At 43.3% G+C, this 16,978-nt stretch overlaps 1 protein-coding gene across 1 annotated transcript in view; it reads right to left on the bottom strand.

Annotated features, from left to right (window-relative positions):
- The window catches only part of CCDC178 (coiled-coil domain containing 178), a 1,033,935-nt gene that overhangs the window by 981,261 nt on the left and 35,696 nt on the right, over positions 1-16,978 (bottom strand). Inside the window, exon 2 of the mRNA XM_085605687.1 lies at positions 886-957. Within this exon, the coding sequence (XP_085461813.1) occupies positions 886-943 (58 nt within the window). The 5' untranslated portion in view covers positions 944-957. The remainder of the gene's footprint in view (positions 1-885; positions 958-16,978) is intronic.

The raw sequence follows: 16,978 nt of genomic DNA, 5'->3' as shown, positions 1-16,978 counted from the left end.
ATGTAACAAGCCTAATTATCACTTCTCCAATCCCGTTGGGATGGCGAAATGCTGTAGCGCACAGGGGGGGTGAGAAAAGTCCGATTTCCCTTCTTTGAACTTCCAGCTCTCACTGTGGGCACTCAGTTGCAGACTCATCTCAGGTAGGATTTTTCAGTTATGTAATTAATACAAAATCCTGCTGATGTAGTCTCTGTTGACTACTGCCACAATGTTGAATATAATTTAGAACATAAACAAGAATCAGTATACTCCTCGAAGTACTGGGGACATCTGATGTAGCTTGTGAAGTCTGTAATCAAATTCGTTTTAATATCCATTTAGAATGGAGGATAATAAACTCACTTTTATCCTCATCCCCAAAGTTGAAACGTAGGTACTTTTTGAGCATAGGGTGTTAGAAAGTAAAGGTCATTTATGAATTCTGGGGGAGCCACCCCTTGGTCTCTGTCATATTAAATCTAACATAAGAATTTTAGGCTATGTTTTTCACTGCTTGACGTCATCAAATCATCTTGCCCAAATCCCATGCGTAAGGAAAACCAGATCTGGCAGTCAATTCTTTTCCTACATCACTGTGTGAAAGTGTGAAACGACCTGCCACTACACATAAGAGTCTCTTCCTCACTTCTTGATTCCACAAGAAGCTGAAGGCCTGGCTTTTCAAGTAGTCCCACCAGGCCCTAGGTGAGTCTAGACTCACACCTGCCCAGCACTTGGATACACTCCCTGGTGATAGTGCGCTCTACAAATCTGCATAATGTAACATCAGATAAAGTGCTTCTATCATTTTCTAGCAACTACTAGATAATTATAGTATATTAGGCAGCAACTGGAAGTCACAAGGACGACAGAGGAAACCTTCCAAGTTTGATCTTCGCTTACCATGCAGCTGGTGGTCACTTTCTTTAGGGCAACAGTGTAGCAACTGCACATCAGGCATTTTCTTCTACTGCGCTGAAAACATAACAGAAAAATAAAAAGGTTTTAATTAACATCGTATTTTACAGATGGAACAGAATATTATGATCATATAGTTAATGCACACTGTTTTCTCAATAAGGTTCCTGGTTGTTGTATCAGTTAAACTGGGACAGTCCCCAAGACGTGGAAACACGCTATCGTGAAGCCTCTGCTTAAGAAACCCCAACTAGATCCATCGGTATTGGGAAATTTCTGCCTCATATCACTCCTACCCATTCAGGGGAAAGTTGCAGAAAAGCATGTCAACAGCATCATCTCGCAGGTCCTGGAGGAAAACAACATCCTGCACCAGATACAAATGGGGTTCCGTCCAGGACATAGAACAGAGTCAGCCCTTTTCATAATAACAGGTAAACTAAAAATTATACTGGACCAAGGGTGCTCTGCCGCCATTCTCCTTTTAGACCTAAGTGCGGCGTTCGACACCGTGGACCACAATATCCTAACTCAGAGACTAGGCAACATCGGTATACAGGGCAAAGCCAAAATTTGGGTCAACTCCTTTCTAAGCGAAAGGTCGTTTAAATGCATGGAATTGGCCAATTTCTCTGACACCTTTCTGGCTCCACATGGAGTACCTCAAGGCTCAGCACTCAGCTCGACCCTGTTTAATGTTTACCTGACTCCTCTAGTACAAATTGACCAGGAGTTCGGATTCACCATTGTGTCCTACGCCGACGATACCCAATTGGTATTCTCAGTGTCGGAGGAAGTTAACTCTAATCATCTTCAGCTGGTGCCATGCTTGGAAAAGTTAGCCAAATGGATGGCTAATTTCAATCTAAAACTGAACGGTGACAAAACTGCCCTGATGTTCCTGGACAACATCCCAGGGCCGTGGTCAAGGATCAGCTGGCCAGAGGACTGGGGTGCCCCCCATTCCAAAGTCTTTCATAAAAAACCTGGGGCTGTGGCTAGACCACAACCTTTCTGTGGAAACTCAAGCCACAAAACGATCCTGTTTGTTTTGGCAGCAAGCGGATGATCCGTAAGATCTTGAGCCTCATCCCAGAACAGACATGGAGAACAGTGGTCCAGGCCCCAGTGACCTCAAGACGGGACTACGGCAATTCCCTGTATCTGTGTTACCCCATATATGTGACTGACAGGCTACAAGTTGTCCAGAACGCTGCAGCAAGGATGCTCCTGAAGATCCATAGACAGGAGTCAGTAAGATCCTCATTGAAAAAGCTGCACTGGCTCCCCATCCAATCAAGGGTCAGGTTCAAAGCTCTATGTCTAGCTCACAGAGCCATGTGTGATAGGGTTCCAGCCCTGTTAAAAACCATGGTCACCCCATATGTCCCTAATAGATCTCTCTGGTCCTCATCCGACTACCTCATTAACACCTTAAGGATAAAGAGATCTAGATGTGGAGGGATATCATTCTCACACCTTACTCCAAAGCAAGGTAACTCTACGACCAAGGAACTGAGACTGACCAGAGAAGAGAGAAGTTTCAGGAAAAACTCAAGACGTGGCTGTTTCCTTAAGTTCCCTCCTCTACACTAAGCCTTCACACTGCGTCCTCTCTCTGTAGCGCTGGCAAGCCCTTGGGCAGCCATGCGCTGTATAAATCACACATGCATAAAAATAAACATAAATAAATATGTGTATTAGTTCAAGAACAGCCCAAAGGTCGCTTCTTTAAATCTAATATTGAAAGGAGCAAGGCAGGAAAATAACATGATGAGGAAAGGGCGTGTCTTGGCTCTGCTCCTCCCACATCTCATAAAAAGAAGATGGCAGATTTCAGCATACACTGTTGCATTGTCTGCTGATCTCCTTCACACAAACTGAATCATGAAGCTTTGCAGATCATAGAATGTGCAACACAGACAAGGGTCATAGAAAGAAGAATGGTTTCAGAGCAGGGTCAACTGATGCCCCTGAACCTGACCCCAGAAGCCACGGGGTCTGGGTTATTGGCAACAGTGAAGACACGACCAGAAGGTCTGCACTTCTTGCCATTTTCAGGACATATGCAATGAAATATCTCGACAAGTGGACACAAGTAGAACGCATAAAAATGTAGACTTGGCAACCTGGCCTAGAACTAATACAAAGTCGAGCAGAGGTACTGAAGTGAAAGGAGGCTCAACATCCTAGAAGACAAAGTGAACATCATGGAAAGTGAGAATTGAGCACTGCAAACATTTGTGGAATTGTTTTTTTAAAAGATACTACTGTCTAGCAGAAAAATCAGTTTGCCTTCATAGAAGAGGCTGACCGCACAATTTTCAAAAGACAGATACTCGGGGAGGATTTATACTAGATGACCACAAAAATATGAAGCCACAGGATCTTGCATGGCATGATGATAATAACTAGGGACACCAACTGCACAATATGAAGACTCATCTTAATTCATACTACTGCATGCGAGCATGGTGAATGGCACCTTTCATTTCCCAAAGGTAGAAATGAACTTTGTATAAACAGACTACACCTCATCATCAGTGAAAGACCACTCAACACTTCCAGCTGACAACAGAAGCAAATACAAACAAGACTGCAATGATGCTCTCAATTTTAATTCTGCAGTGACATATGGGATTGTTTTTGCATACTGACGATGGTATCTCACCAACATGCATATTAGAAAAGAATACTAACACTGCGTGCAGAGAGAGATTAGTGATTGCCACTTATGATCCTGGAGAGGGAATTATGGGGCTTGGGAAAGATGGCTGCGATTCCCATTCTCCCAGTTCCAGGGACTGCAATTGGTATCTTCTTCCTGTGTGTGACGAAACTGCATACTCTAGCCCTTACACTGGCTTATGTTGAGGAGCCCATTAGGATTGGCCTGTAAAGGACATGGTCACATTTTCTGAAGCTTCCCCCGCCCACTTGTCACTGAAATACCTCTTTGCTCTGTGTCCAAAGTCTGCATGGTCCCCCACCACTGATGATGTAATACCTCTTGTGCTAGCGCCAGTGAACCAATAAGTGGGTGCATATGGCACAGTAGATGCAGTGGCGTAGGAAGGGGTGTGCGGTGGGTGCGAGCTGCCCCGGGTGTCATCACTGAGGGGGGTGACAAAATAGCAAAAATATGTGTTTTAAACACATATTTTTGCCATTTTGTCAAGCCATAGGTGACAAGTGTCATCACTGAGGAGGGGGTGACAAAATGGCAAAAATATGTGTTTTAAAGACTCATTTTTGCCATTTTGTCAAGCCGGGGGTGATAAGAAATTTTCCGCACCGGGTACCACCTGACCTTGCTACGCCACTAAGTCGATGCATATCAAAATACAGCAAGTCCCTGAAGACTGAGCTTTACAGAGCACTTAACCCCAAATACCATGAGCACAGAGGAGCACAAAATGATAAACAGACATGACAATGAGAGACAGATGAACGCTACAGCTACCTCCTTGATGGCAAATCAGACTGTGGGAGTATGAAGGCCAATGACTCATGGAAGCGACTTGGAACGAGACTAGGGAACTGCAGAGCCCATCAGTTTTGGAGTAAGAACCTGACAGCAACTGCCCTATAACTATCATGGAAAGGCCTACTATGTGGACACCTATGCTATTGCAGTGCCCCTGGCAGCATGTGAATGCAAATGGCAAATGACATTTACACGCGTGATCATAGTGGAACCCTCAATAGAACAACTGGGCAACCCATTAACGACAATCTTCCCTGGAAGCAAAGAGACTAGTGAAACTGGGTGCAACTGTCTGTTGGAAGCAGGACCAGAAAAAACTACTGGTAACACAGAAACCTGCTTATATAAAACATATGACAAGAAAAAAGAAGTCTGCAGGAGAAGGGACTAGGGATCTATATAGTCAGTAAAGCACATGACAATGAAAGGTGATTTAGGCCGCCCACCATGGCACAGTGGTATAGTCCCCAGGCTCATTGGGGCCACTAGAATGCAACAATGAAATCTGAGCAAAGCCCCACAGTGTACTATGTTTTAGATACTCCTTTCAGTTTTTAATAGGGGTTACATAGCTAATGCAGCTGCATTTCTGTGGGACATGAGCAGTTTCCTGTAGTTATCCATATTGTATGCATCCATATTGCACAAAGTGAATGTATAGTTAAACATGCACTCGTTTAGCACTCTCTAAAAAGGTGTAGTTGCGCTGCTGAGCCACATACAAGATGGGTGCTTGACTGACAAATGGTTTCTACAAGAGCCTTTGAAAGACGCTGCACATTAGCCAGCACATCTTGCTCTACAGACACCTCTGACGCGTCCTATGAGGAGACAGCTGCTTGAAGTCCCACCGGATGCAAGCCTGTCAATTTCTCATGCAATGTACCTTGACTTGCACAGGAAGTAAAACGGCAGATCTAGATTTCTTTCAGCAAATAGACCTAGTGCGGAACAAGATTAGAACAGAGTGAAATTTAGAAACAGTTACGAGTAGCATTTGCTATTCCCATTTTACTACTTCGCAGTCCCTTTTAGCTGCCTTGCAACGACTGCAATTTAACAACTGTGTCTGCTGATCGTACAGAACTAAGTATAACTTTCACTTTACTAATTTCAATAGCTAGTGTTTTTACTCGCTATTAATCCGTTTATCCGCGTGCTGCATCTCCCAATTTTAAAAAACAATCAATTACGAATGCACAATGGTTCCTCGTCTGCATCCACTGTTGCATGAGTCACTTCCCCTCATGTCAATGATGATAGAGAATTATGAAAAGGTGTGCGAAGTTGCTTCTGTCACCATGGGATTTTGAGCGGTGACGTCAGCAGGATTAAACTGGTCACCACACACTGTCAGTTCTGTCTTTAGGATGTTTCATGTATAAAGAAAAAATCTAACAATTGATTGGAACAAAGTTGAAGATTACCTCTTCTGGAAGTGTGATGAGGTGAGATTGTCCACAACAGAAAAGAAAATTGTATTTTAGAATCTGAAAACTTTGGCGCACAGGTTAAAATTCCCAAACACATTGAGTGTACATGAAGCAGATATTTTAATAGGGGCGTTGAAGTTAGTAGATACCAGTAACAGATTATTAGTGCACAAAAATAAAAGGTGATCCACTGAACACCTAATTTAATTTTTATGGACAACTGGATTCTCTCATCCATAGAAAGCCTTCTGCTTGGTTGAGTTGCAGTCAGCCACTGATCACTTCTATTTGCACGATCCTGTGTTTAGTATTTCTCAACATCCAGAGTTCAAAATGAATACTAGCAAGCCTAAATCACAATTATATTGCAAAGAAATGTTGACAATGTGTAGCCTCAAGATGGATCACTGGCCAAGTAGTTGCGTTTGCCTACATCAAAATGCAGGAGACATGGCAAGGTGGCAATTCCAGCCCTGGACTAACAGCTCCTGACCTGATGGAGGGAGATATGTACAAGGAATGCTCCATGATCCCCATTTGATGAATTTCAGATACACACTCTCTATGTTTATAGAACGCAACTGGACAGATTTTGAAACTGCACTTTGTAGTACGCTTGTATTACAAAACGTAGTAGAACATTTATGTTTTGCCTATACTTATACGTGCGGCAGGGGCGTCTCCTTCACTACGGTGGAGGAGCGTCACCCCACTGCTGAAAGGTAGCAGACAAAAGAAAAATTAAATGACAATTAAACTATTTTATTGTAATTTTATTTTTCACTTCCAGTCCGCAGAGTGTAGGGCGGGTGGGGCCATGTTGCAGCTCACACAGCAGGGAGAGGAGGAGTGGTAGGCACTGAAAGTGTACACACAATTTTAGCTACCTGAGAAATATAGTCAATTACGTTACATTGCAGTGTCCCTAGTAGCACTACTGGATAGGAGAGCTGGGCATATCAAACAAGCATTTGCAATGCAATCGGTCTTGCCTTTGGGACCTTATATGTATTTAGCTATGCAGCACTTTAGTCTGGGTGCTGAAACATCTACTGTTCTTTAGCATGGAGGGAAAGTAAGCGCCAAACTGCGTGACACGCCAGCTATGGGAACACATGGAGAGAAATATTGCCTTTCAGCGGGAAATGGTATAGTCCAAAGCTCTGTTTTAATATAAAGTCAGGGCCTTTGGTGGTCATATCACTGAAAATACAAGATTTAAAAAAAATATTACTGTCTACGGGTGCTCGTGGAAAACAATTTCTATGGACTGGAATCTAGAGAATGCTAAAGTGATTCTGGTATTTTACTGACCTCTGCTGGACGTTTTCTATCAAGACAGTTGAATAGAGGCAGTTGAACAGAAAATTAAAAAAAGAAAGTCCCTCAGCAGAAAGCAATTCTTTTATTTTACTGACCTCTGCTGGTCGTTTTATATCAAGACAGTTAAATAGAGGCAGTTGAAGAGAAAAAAAGTCCCTAAGCGGAAGCAGACAAGTCCTAGGGCTGATCTTCAGAGCCCACTACACATATAAATATATAATACGTATATGCTAAAGTATATACAAGAGGTCTCGAATGCTCAACCTAAAAATGTGATGAGCTGTCCTCACACACCACCAGGTGTCATGCTTCATCATAGGACAGCCCTCACCCTCTAAAAACCCGGTTTGATAGAGAGCAGGCCCACACCTGAAGACAGGGAGGCACTTCTAGTTTTTTTTTGGGGGGGGGGGTGCCGCGTGAGTAGTGAGTTTTAAAAACCAATGTAGCATCCCAGATTACATTTAATCATCAGACACATTACTTGGTATTAATCTTTGAGATGTGGGGATTAGGGGAACTATTACCCCGTCACTAATGTTACAGTCGTCATGTGTCTGCCTGTGGCTCTACTGAGTCTGCAGCATTCTTCAGGACAAACAAACGGGCTCCTTATGTGGCAATGTTGTACTAGGAATTTCCTCGCTGTTAGGGTGACCTATGTCTACCTCTAACCTAACGTTTAGTTCATAAATATCTGTGGATACATAAATGATTGTTTAAGATGCCTTAATTATAAGGAAGACATAAGTAACAATATATATAATGCTTACGCAGCATTGCATGCTAGTGTGATGTTGTGAGACTGCAAATGTGAGGTAATACTAAAAGCATTTCTTTACTTAATTGTAAGACCAGCTCACAACCTTACCCCAACGTAGGGTCTTCAATGCCCAGGGGAAACTACAAATTCCAAGAGTCTTAGAAAAGGCAATGCACGTCATTATCTCCTTTACCTTACCATCAATCTAGAAGATATGTAAAAAATATACGAACTAGGTGTAAACTAAAGATGTTGGATAAAATCTTTTGCCAGGCCCAAACCTTCCTTTTTAGTACACATAAGTCACCCCTAGGGTAGGCCCTAACCATCTCATAAGACAGGATGCGCTGTATTTAAAAAGTTGGACATATACTTTTTGGTTTTACGTGTTCTGGTAGTGAACAACTCACAATTATGTTTTCCATTATTGCAAGGCCTACCCCTCCCATATGATACCATTGGGAACAGGTAGGAATGCCTTGTCTGGTGTTCACATAATTGTAATTTAAAATCCTCTTCAACGGCAAAGTCATATATTAAGTCACAGTTCTGAAAATGGCACTTTTAGAAAGTTGAAATTTTTTTGTGATAACCATTTAGTGCCTGCAGCCTGTTTCCTGGGTCATATGACTGGGAGAAATTCACAAAGCCAACTGCCAACTGTACCTAGACAGTCACACAATAGACGGTTTGGGTGTTGGCAGGATGGGTCATCCTGAGTTGATGAGAGGGTCGGCGGTGTCACCTGTCACACTTGCTCTTCAAAGACACTGCCTCAGCTCACACACAAAGGACTTTGCACTAGCCTATTGTGCCTGAAGAGAGACTGGGATCAGTGGAGGGAGGTAGGAAATTCCCGACACTTCTGTAGGGGGAAGACTCCCGAAGTTACTTCCACTTCAAAGTGAGCAGTAGGTATAAACATGGGACCCTCAGACCCACTCCTTACTACACTTGTGAACCTGGGGATACTACAGAGGAAGGACTGCCCTGATGCCAGAGGATGCCTTGCTGCTTGTGGCCTGCCCTGCTGTCTGAGAAGGAAGACTGGACCTTCGCCCTTCATCCCAGGTTTCAGTGACTCCAATGGTCAGTCGACTGACCTCCTATTCTGAGATACAAGGACACAACAAGCTCCAGAGACCTCTCCGCAACTACCCTGCTGACCTGCTGCACTGGACCTGCCTGGACCTGCAGCCGGACCTGCCTGGGCCACCCTGCTGGCCTCTTTTGGAGTGAGTTCCTAATCCCCTAGAGCTGCCCTCTAGGTCCTGGACCCCTTGGCATGGCAACAGTTGAGCTTCTTCTAGAAGTAAAGGAGAAATACTGAAGTTTAAGGTTGTTTGCGACCACGAACAGGCCCATTCGTGCTACGATCTTGCCGCCCACACCGATTGCCACCACAAAGCTTCAGTGAACCAAACTTCTTGCACTACAGTGACCGAAAGCGATGACCAGCAATGTGAGATCTGCACTTTGCACTATGGCATTGATAGCCCATGGTGACTGCCAACGCGAAATTCCAGCAATGACCGTCTGCACCGCCCAACAAGATATTTGTTCTACAGCGGCGACCGTCTGCAATGCCCAGCCTACTTTTAGCTCTACAGCAGTGACTATCAGCGATGCTCTCCCTGCACTTCACAGGCTCCTCCACCGTGAACTTGACTCTCCGTGCTGGACTCAAGATGGAAACTTTTTAAGAAGGACTAACCTGGCCCCTGTATCCTGCCCGTGCTCCATCACAGCCAGCCTGAACCATGGACATCATTTAGCGGTCGCCAGTGCTTGCAGCTGCGACCCTTGGCTTACCCCTTGCTACCCCTGGTAGCACTGCCTTTGCGACCTCTGGCCTCAGAGGTGGCAAAATCAGTGCCTGAAACTCATGAGCAGCTCACAATAATGGACGCTGTTTGGATCTCCATTGTCAGGGCTTTCTGTCATATTTTTATTACAAAAATATTGAATAATATTATTTATTATTAGTGTAATAAAAATTGCGTATAATTAGCTGGAATATGACCCTATCTGACAGCTAACGCAAGAAAAATATGCCTTTAAATGTATGTTGTATGCATGCTTGTAGGTGAGTGTGAGTGTGTAAATGTGTGTGTATGTTTCAGCATGTGTGTGTGTGACTCAAAGTAAAGGTCAAATGGTGTGTGATGTCTCTTCCACCACCCCTGGCATTTTGGTAAATCGATGCCCATGGCCTGAACTTGTGACTTTCACCCAGTCTCGCACAACCAGATAACCATAAGAGGTTCTTTTAGACACTATACTTACCATAAATCTTTGAAATTTCATATCTCTGGTGCTACTGAATGGATTTTTGTTGTTTTGGTGTTAAATAATTTATAACATTTTACTGTATTTTCTTTTTAATTGGTGTGAGATTTTTCTTGTGTTGTGTTTTCACTTCATCGCTGTTTCTGTGCTACATAAATGCTTTACTCATTGCCTCAAAGTTAAACCTGACTGCATTTGTGCCAAGCTACCAGAGGGTTTGTGGTGCACTATGATAAGGATGTGGCTGTTGCTTGAGAAGGGCTCACACCCCCTCAACCAACAACTCAATTTCTCACACTTGGATATACCAAACACAAAGCATGGGGGAAGGATGTTCATCATAGGTTGCTTAGAAGTGCACAAGAGTGCATTAACTCAGATGGGAGAAACAAGTAAGGTCAGTTGATTGTCACTTGCATGCAGCAAGATACTGTCTGACAAAATTAACCTTGAGTTCTTAATGAATTGATGTAAAGATGGAGAGGGTTTTTTTCAGAGGGAAATGGGAACATATACATTTTGGTCTTCTCTGTTTACACTTTGAAACTTCTTTCTGGCCAATGCAGTGCTGCATGTGGTGCAGAGGCCAAATAGAGGATGTGTTCACCAGTCAATCCAACTGCTTCTTTCTGACAGTTCTGAATAGCAAGCAGTATGTTTTGAACTTCATGTGCACTTATATGGGAGCCATGGGCTTAACAACACAGTAGCCACAAACAACTTACAGTAAAATGTGTTATTTTCAGTTATATCTCCTATCCACTTCACATTTCATCATGGAACAGGGCTGTTTTCAAGTTCATTAAAGACCAATATATATATAGTAACCTTCAGGTTTAACATTTCTCCACTTTTCCCTGGAGAACTTCATGGTGGCATCTCAGAGTTTGGGGCAATATTGGGGCTTGATTTATAAACCGGTTTTCACATCCTCCAAGGCTAAGAGTAAAGTACTATACTCCCTGTAAGAGAGAAAGGCCTAGTAAGAGCATATCCTGTCCAGTTCCCACCTTCTCCCCTACTGAAAGTCTGTTTCTCTTAAAATAGGATGTGAGCCCTTGCTCAACCTCCCCCCCCCCCTCGCTCAACCACATTCTTGATAGGTCCTTGATCCATTAGGACTCTCCGATCCCTGTGGTCCCCTCTTCTCTTTGGCTAAATTGCCACCCGCTTTAGCAGACCCCACCACCCCATTCTCCACCCAGAAAGAATACATTATTCCATGAAGGTAATGGTGCCTGTTTGGTGCATTCTGGCTAGTTGGCCCTGAAATAGTTAGTCTTTCTGTTGTAAGGAGTTGCCGGGTAGTCAGTTTCTTAAACTGCCTCTTTGTCCGTGACCCAGCCCACAGGAGATGACCTGACTGGAAGAATCCATTCTTGGCTCTGCCCAGCAGTGGAAGTGGGGAGGTACACTTATTTTTATTCTGAGACCTGTGGGCAGACTCACTTGCCCACCCGGACTCACCACCTTGCCAACCACGGAAGTCCACAGCTTTCTGGCGGATGTGTAAGAGTATGTCAACCCTGTTTCAGAGCTCATGTATGTGAGCCAGCCACAGAAGCCCGAAAAGCTTTGTTAAGGGGTGATGTGACTGCATTTCGTTTGATCTGTGAGGAGGTGAACAGTTGAATAAAGGATACCCTTCAGAGAGGTGAACATGTAGATAAGAGGGAAAAATGCTTCTATCATTTATGTCTGACAGTTCCACATATTGGAAGTTGGTAGGTTTGACTTAATTCTACAACAAAAACTCAATAGAAATCTGAGATTTTGCAGCTTCTTCCTCATGGGATCTTTGAAGGAAGTTTCAGAATCAAGTGACTACGGAAAGAGTGGTAAAGCTATCCATGGGCACATCAGTGTACTTTGTCTACTTTGAGCATTGCTAAGGTTAAACTTCAGATAAACATCAACCATTCAGATTTGTATAGTGCTGAACAAGCCTCTTTATCACTGGACGTCATTGTTTGATGACTTATATGTCACTGGCCTATAGGAGTCCAAATGGCAAGTGTCAGATATCAGACACTTCCATTGATTTGCAGCACACCCCTAAGAACAATGCTCTATCACATTATATTTAGCCTCCTTAAGGAAGTTTCCCTGAAAAATACAAATTAATTTGAATAAAAATGTGGTCTCAACCAAATATGGATATTACGCCCTACTTCAATATAAAACTGACAAGTACAACATTCTTACTTATCACCAGTAATAAGAGACAAGTTAGACTCCTTTACAAGCTCAGCAACCTGAACCATTAACATGGAAGGCGCCACTCACCTAACTCTCAGAAAGTACCAAATTCATTAGATTCATCAAACACAAATGTTGCATAAAAATCCAAGTTGCAATGAAGACCCAGACAACATGGGGTTAACTATCACTCCTGCTCAAAATAGATGCCCACCTATTTGAAACAAACTTGACAATGAGTCAATTACCTCGGCCTCTCCTACTTGAAGACCGGTAATGTCATACTCTCCCGTGTCCCAACATGAAGCACATACCTCTACAGGAATCAATGCATGGCGTGTCCCACCTTATCAAAGGACTAAAGCAATGAGACCAAATGGTCCTGTCCTTTAAGGACCTCACTGGCCAACTTTGCAGGCCTGCGTCAGTGTATGACGTCACATATAAAGGCTGTAAGTACCAAAGCAGCACCTTACCTGGCAGAAGGCCGATTCCAGGAGGACTCTTCAGATAAGAAGATCGAAAAACACCAGACTGTGCAGAAAAGACAGTATGTGAAAACCATCCTTTTTAAACGGTGTCCCAAAGACATGGAACTTATGGCGCTCCCTTTAAGCCCTTGCAGCAGTGCCTCCTCAGAGCACAACTGCAGTGCAGTTTTATGTGGCACCAAGCATCTTCATGCACATCTTTTTTCCACAGTGCTGTTTCATGGGGCACTCACTGCTCCCCACTCACGCAATCCCTCCCCTAATTGCTCAAGTCTCTCTTTTTCTGGGCACCACTGCCCTGGGCATACCAGCGAGATTTACGTGCTGCAACAGATGCTTGTGCATGGGTGGTAGATCGAGTAAGTAGGTTCGAAAAGTATCTTAGGTCTCAGTAGAACTTGTGGCTCCACTCCCTATTTATGGTAGGGAGAAGGAAGTAAGACACATTAATGGATAGGAAGAAGAATCGTGGGTACAACAATCCCCCGGAAAGGCATGAAAAAGGGGGAACTTTAGACCTAATGGAAGTCAGGGTGGTTAGTAAGAGGATCTCTATGGGGAATGTCAGCCAGGCAGAACCCATGACCAGTCTAACTGATGATTACTACTAGTGCGAATGTTCATCCTTGAATTTACAACTTGAACAGAGATGCCAGAGCTGACAGACGTAATTCAAGAGAAAAGATTTCAAGATTCCAAGACTACACTGGGAGAGGTCTAGTTTACATCCAGGTCACTAGAAACCTTTGCTTACAGATGGACCAGAATAAATCAAAGAGCATACTAAGTCTCTGGAGCGATTGCAATCCGTTCCTTGCACCTCCGACCTCCGAATACTACAGTATCCCACAATATAAATCTCGCTCACCTCAGCTTCCTGGATACAGTTGGCCAGGCTGTTTTTTACACACTCTCCCTTTTAATTGCACAACCAACCCTAAGGTGTTAGAATATCATATTGCTGTGCATTATTTGATTTTTTTCAAAGTGTAACTTCACCAGTGTTGTTTATTCCTTTAAGTGCCTGTGAGGTCTTATATTGGGCAGTCTTCTAAAAAGAAATCTGATTCCTCATCAGCCAGAAGAGGAGTAGGGTCCACTGCAAAGTCTCTAAATATCCCCTCAATGATGTACGCACCTACCCAATGTATCAACTAATCATTTTGCAGATGACGTGTTCAGCCAAGTGATTTAGTTTGTACAAAAACCTCCTAGAGGAAAGCACTTGGGTGCTATTTTCTCACACGTGGAATGTAAATGGATTTCCCAATGCAATTCGATCCCTAATGGACTTACTACCATGGAAAGATGGAATGAAATCCTGTAACTGACTCAATTGAGACAGACCTCCTGCCCACTGCTGGGAATACCCATGTGTATGTATGGACATGTCAATCAGGGACTGCAGTCTCACTCACCCCACTCTTTCACAACTTGTCATAGGGTGGGGTGGAGCCAGCAAGCTTTGTGACGCTTATGCAGGTGGGAAGATGAGCGCTTGAGAATGTATATTGTCCCAGTACGTGTTTTTTTTGTTTTTTGCAGTTTTATTTAGCCCGAGATCAAAATGAGCACGAGTTACATTATACAAGGACACATTAATTTTTGGTAGGCACAGGGAGGATTAAGTGATTTGGCCAGAATCACAGGATGTTGGGCTGCCGCTGGGACAGGAACCTGGGGGCATATGTATCAAAAACCGTATTTACGATTCTCAAATAGCAATTTTTTGAGAATCGCTATTTGAGAATTGCAAAACGGGATGTATTTAAAAATTCGCACATATTTTGCGAATTCTTAATATTCCTTAATTGCGATTAGCAAATTGCGAAATCGCAATTAAGGAATACCTTCCCATTCATTCCTATGGGCCAGGAGGCCCACAGGAATGAATGGGAAGTAATTCTCAAATTGCGAATTGCAATTTGCTAATCGCAAATTGAGAATAATTTCAAAGGTGCAAGGGTGTCATGATGACACCGTGATGCACCCCTAAAATGAACATGTGTGCACATATGGCGCACATACATGCCCTAAGGGCATGTATGTGCGCCACATGGCACTTTGAAAAATGCCAAAAATTGCATTTTTCAAAGAAATCGCAAATTAACACCAACTTGAAGATGGTGGTAATTTGCGATTTCTTAAGGAGAATTCACACAACTTGGGTGCGTGTTACATAGCATTTAAGGAATCGCAATTTGCGATTCCTTAAATGCTTACGCAAAATTAAGGAATCGCAAAATTAGCGATTCCTTAATAATGCGATGCGAAAATGTCACACACATCGCGTTTTGCGATTTTGTATTCGCAAATGCTGTTTTTTTGCGATTCGCAGCGTTTGCGAATACAAAATCGTTTGATACATATGCCCCCTGGTTTCCAAACTCTAAAGTCGGCAGCTGTGGTCGTTACTCCACATCCCCTCCCCTCTTTGATGGAACTCTGCAGAGTCCAGTGCTGTGAGATGGATTCCATCGTTGACCTGCATTTCGGTCACCTCCATCTCTCGAGTGGACACAGACTGACTGGGCATGCGTTTCACCTATATTCAGTACCCCAGTGCACAAACGTGTGATTGAGCTGGGCACAGCTTAAGCGTTTAAGACTTTAAGTGACTGACAATTACCACAGGAGCTCCGTCAGTTATTCTAACTGTAAAAGTGCTACATTTGCTGATTGAATGGAGCACAAAGTGGATTCTGGGATTAGATCATTTTACATTTCTTTCAGTAGTGCTCTGTTTACACTCCAGTGTTAATTGAAAAAACTGAGCTAGACAACTGAATCCCAGGCAAAAGTGAGGCTCCCAGCCCCTCGCAAGGCGTAAAATCTGAGTTCAAAAATTGTTGATACTTCATCCTGCAATAACAACTAATCTAGATGCTTTGACCCTGGCTGGTGGCTATTCGGGTATAGAGTCCTTTTGAACACATGATCGGGAGTGGGCACAGTTTGTGTCTGTTATTTCGTGTATTGGCGTCAGGAAGAGTGTATGCTGTCCATGGTTACTGGGGCTTTAGTAGGTTGCCAGAGAGGGACCAAGGGTACAATTTGCCAGAAAAGCAGAGCATGCACAACAGATATAGACACATATACTGAGTGCAACACACACAAAATACAGGACAGACACGCCAAAGAAACATTCTAAACACAGAAAATACTTGAGTGCATCAGGCAATAATTGTATGTTAAACCAAAACAATCAAGCAAACCCTTTTCCATTCCTGACCCCAGAATAGACTGTATCAGGCATTGTGGCCAAAGATCAAGGGTCGCGATTCTGGATTTAAAAATATTGCCAATGTTCAGGGATTTAGTGACTATCGGGCAGTAACACAAACAATGCTGCACATGAGCTGGCAAATGTAAATAGAAGAGCCATGATCCTATATCGTGCTCTGCGAACCTGGATTACTAGTTTAAGTCTGTTGAACTCTTTGTGCTCCCTTGATATGCAGGTATGTACATGACCACATTATCTTCCTGTACGTTCTACACCTTTCAGTACCCTTACTTGCCAGTATTAGGTGAGCTTACAAAATGAGGGGAACTAGTAGGCCCGGTATGTAAAACTGGGCATGAATGACTAGTCAAGAGGTGCCTAGAGGCACTGTGTTCTAGAAGCCTCACCAGTGCCTCAAATAAACAGGAGCGTCTACAACATAGCATAGAAGGTACCTGGTACTGAGCTTGCAGCGTTATGTAGAAGTAAACGAGATTTCACCTCATGGGTATATGGCCATCCATACATCCACTGAACTAAGAGACCAGAGTTCAAGTCAAGGTTTCCCTACTTGTTTTAGAACCTCCTTTCCCTCTCGAACCCTCTATAGGACTACGTTCGCTCCTTCCCTCTGGCAAATTCTTTTTTACAGCCGCCACTTTCAGACTTCACCAGCCCACCACTGCTCATCTTTACTGCTTTTTAAATCTCACAATTAATTTCTTTCTCTGACTTAATCACCATTGATGTAATCGAGCTCATGTGAGTGGACTGAGAGCATTCATGTGTGTCTCGCGTTCTTCACAATTAGTTTCTTTTAATCACTGATTTCCATTTTGGTTGTTCCCATTCAGTCTTACTTGCTAA

Source organism: Triturus cristatus, chromosome 5_1 (genome assembly GCF_964204655.1).
Source record: "Triturus cristatus chromosome 5_1, aTriCri1.1, whole genome shotgun sequence".
NCBI lineage: Eukaryota > Metazoa > Chordata > Amphibia > Caudata > Salamandridae > Triturus > Triturus cristatus.
Note: the sequence above shows the minus strand (reverse complement) of the source record. Positions and strands in the feature narration are given on the sequence as shown.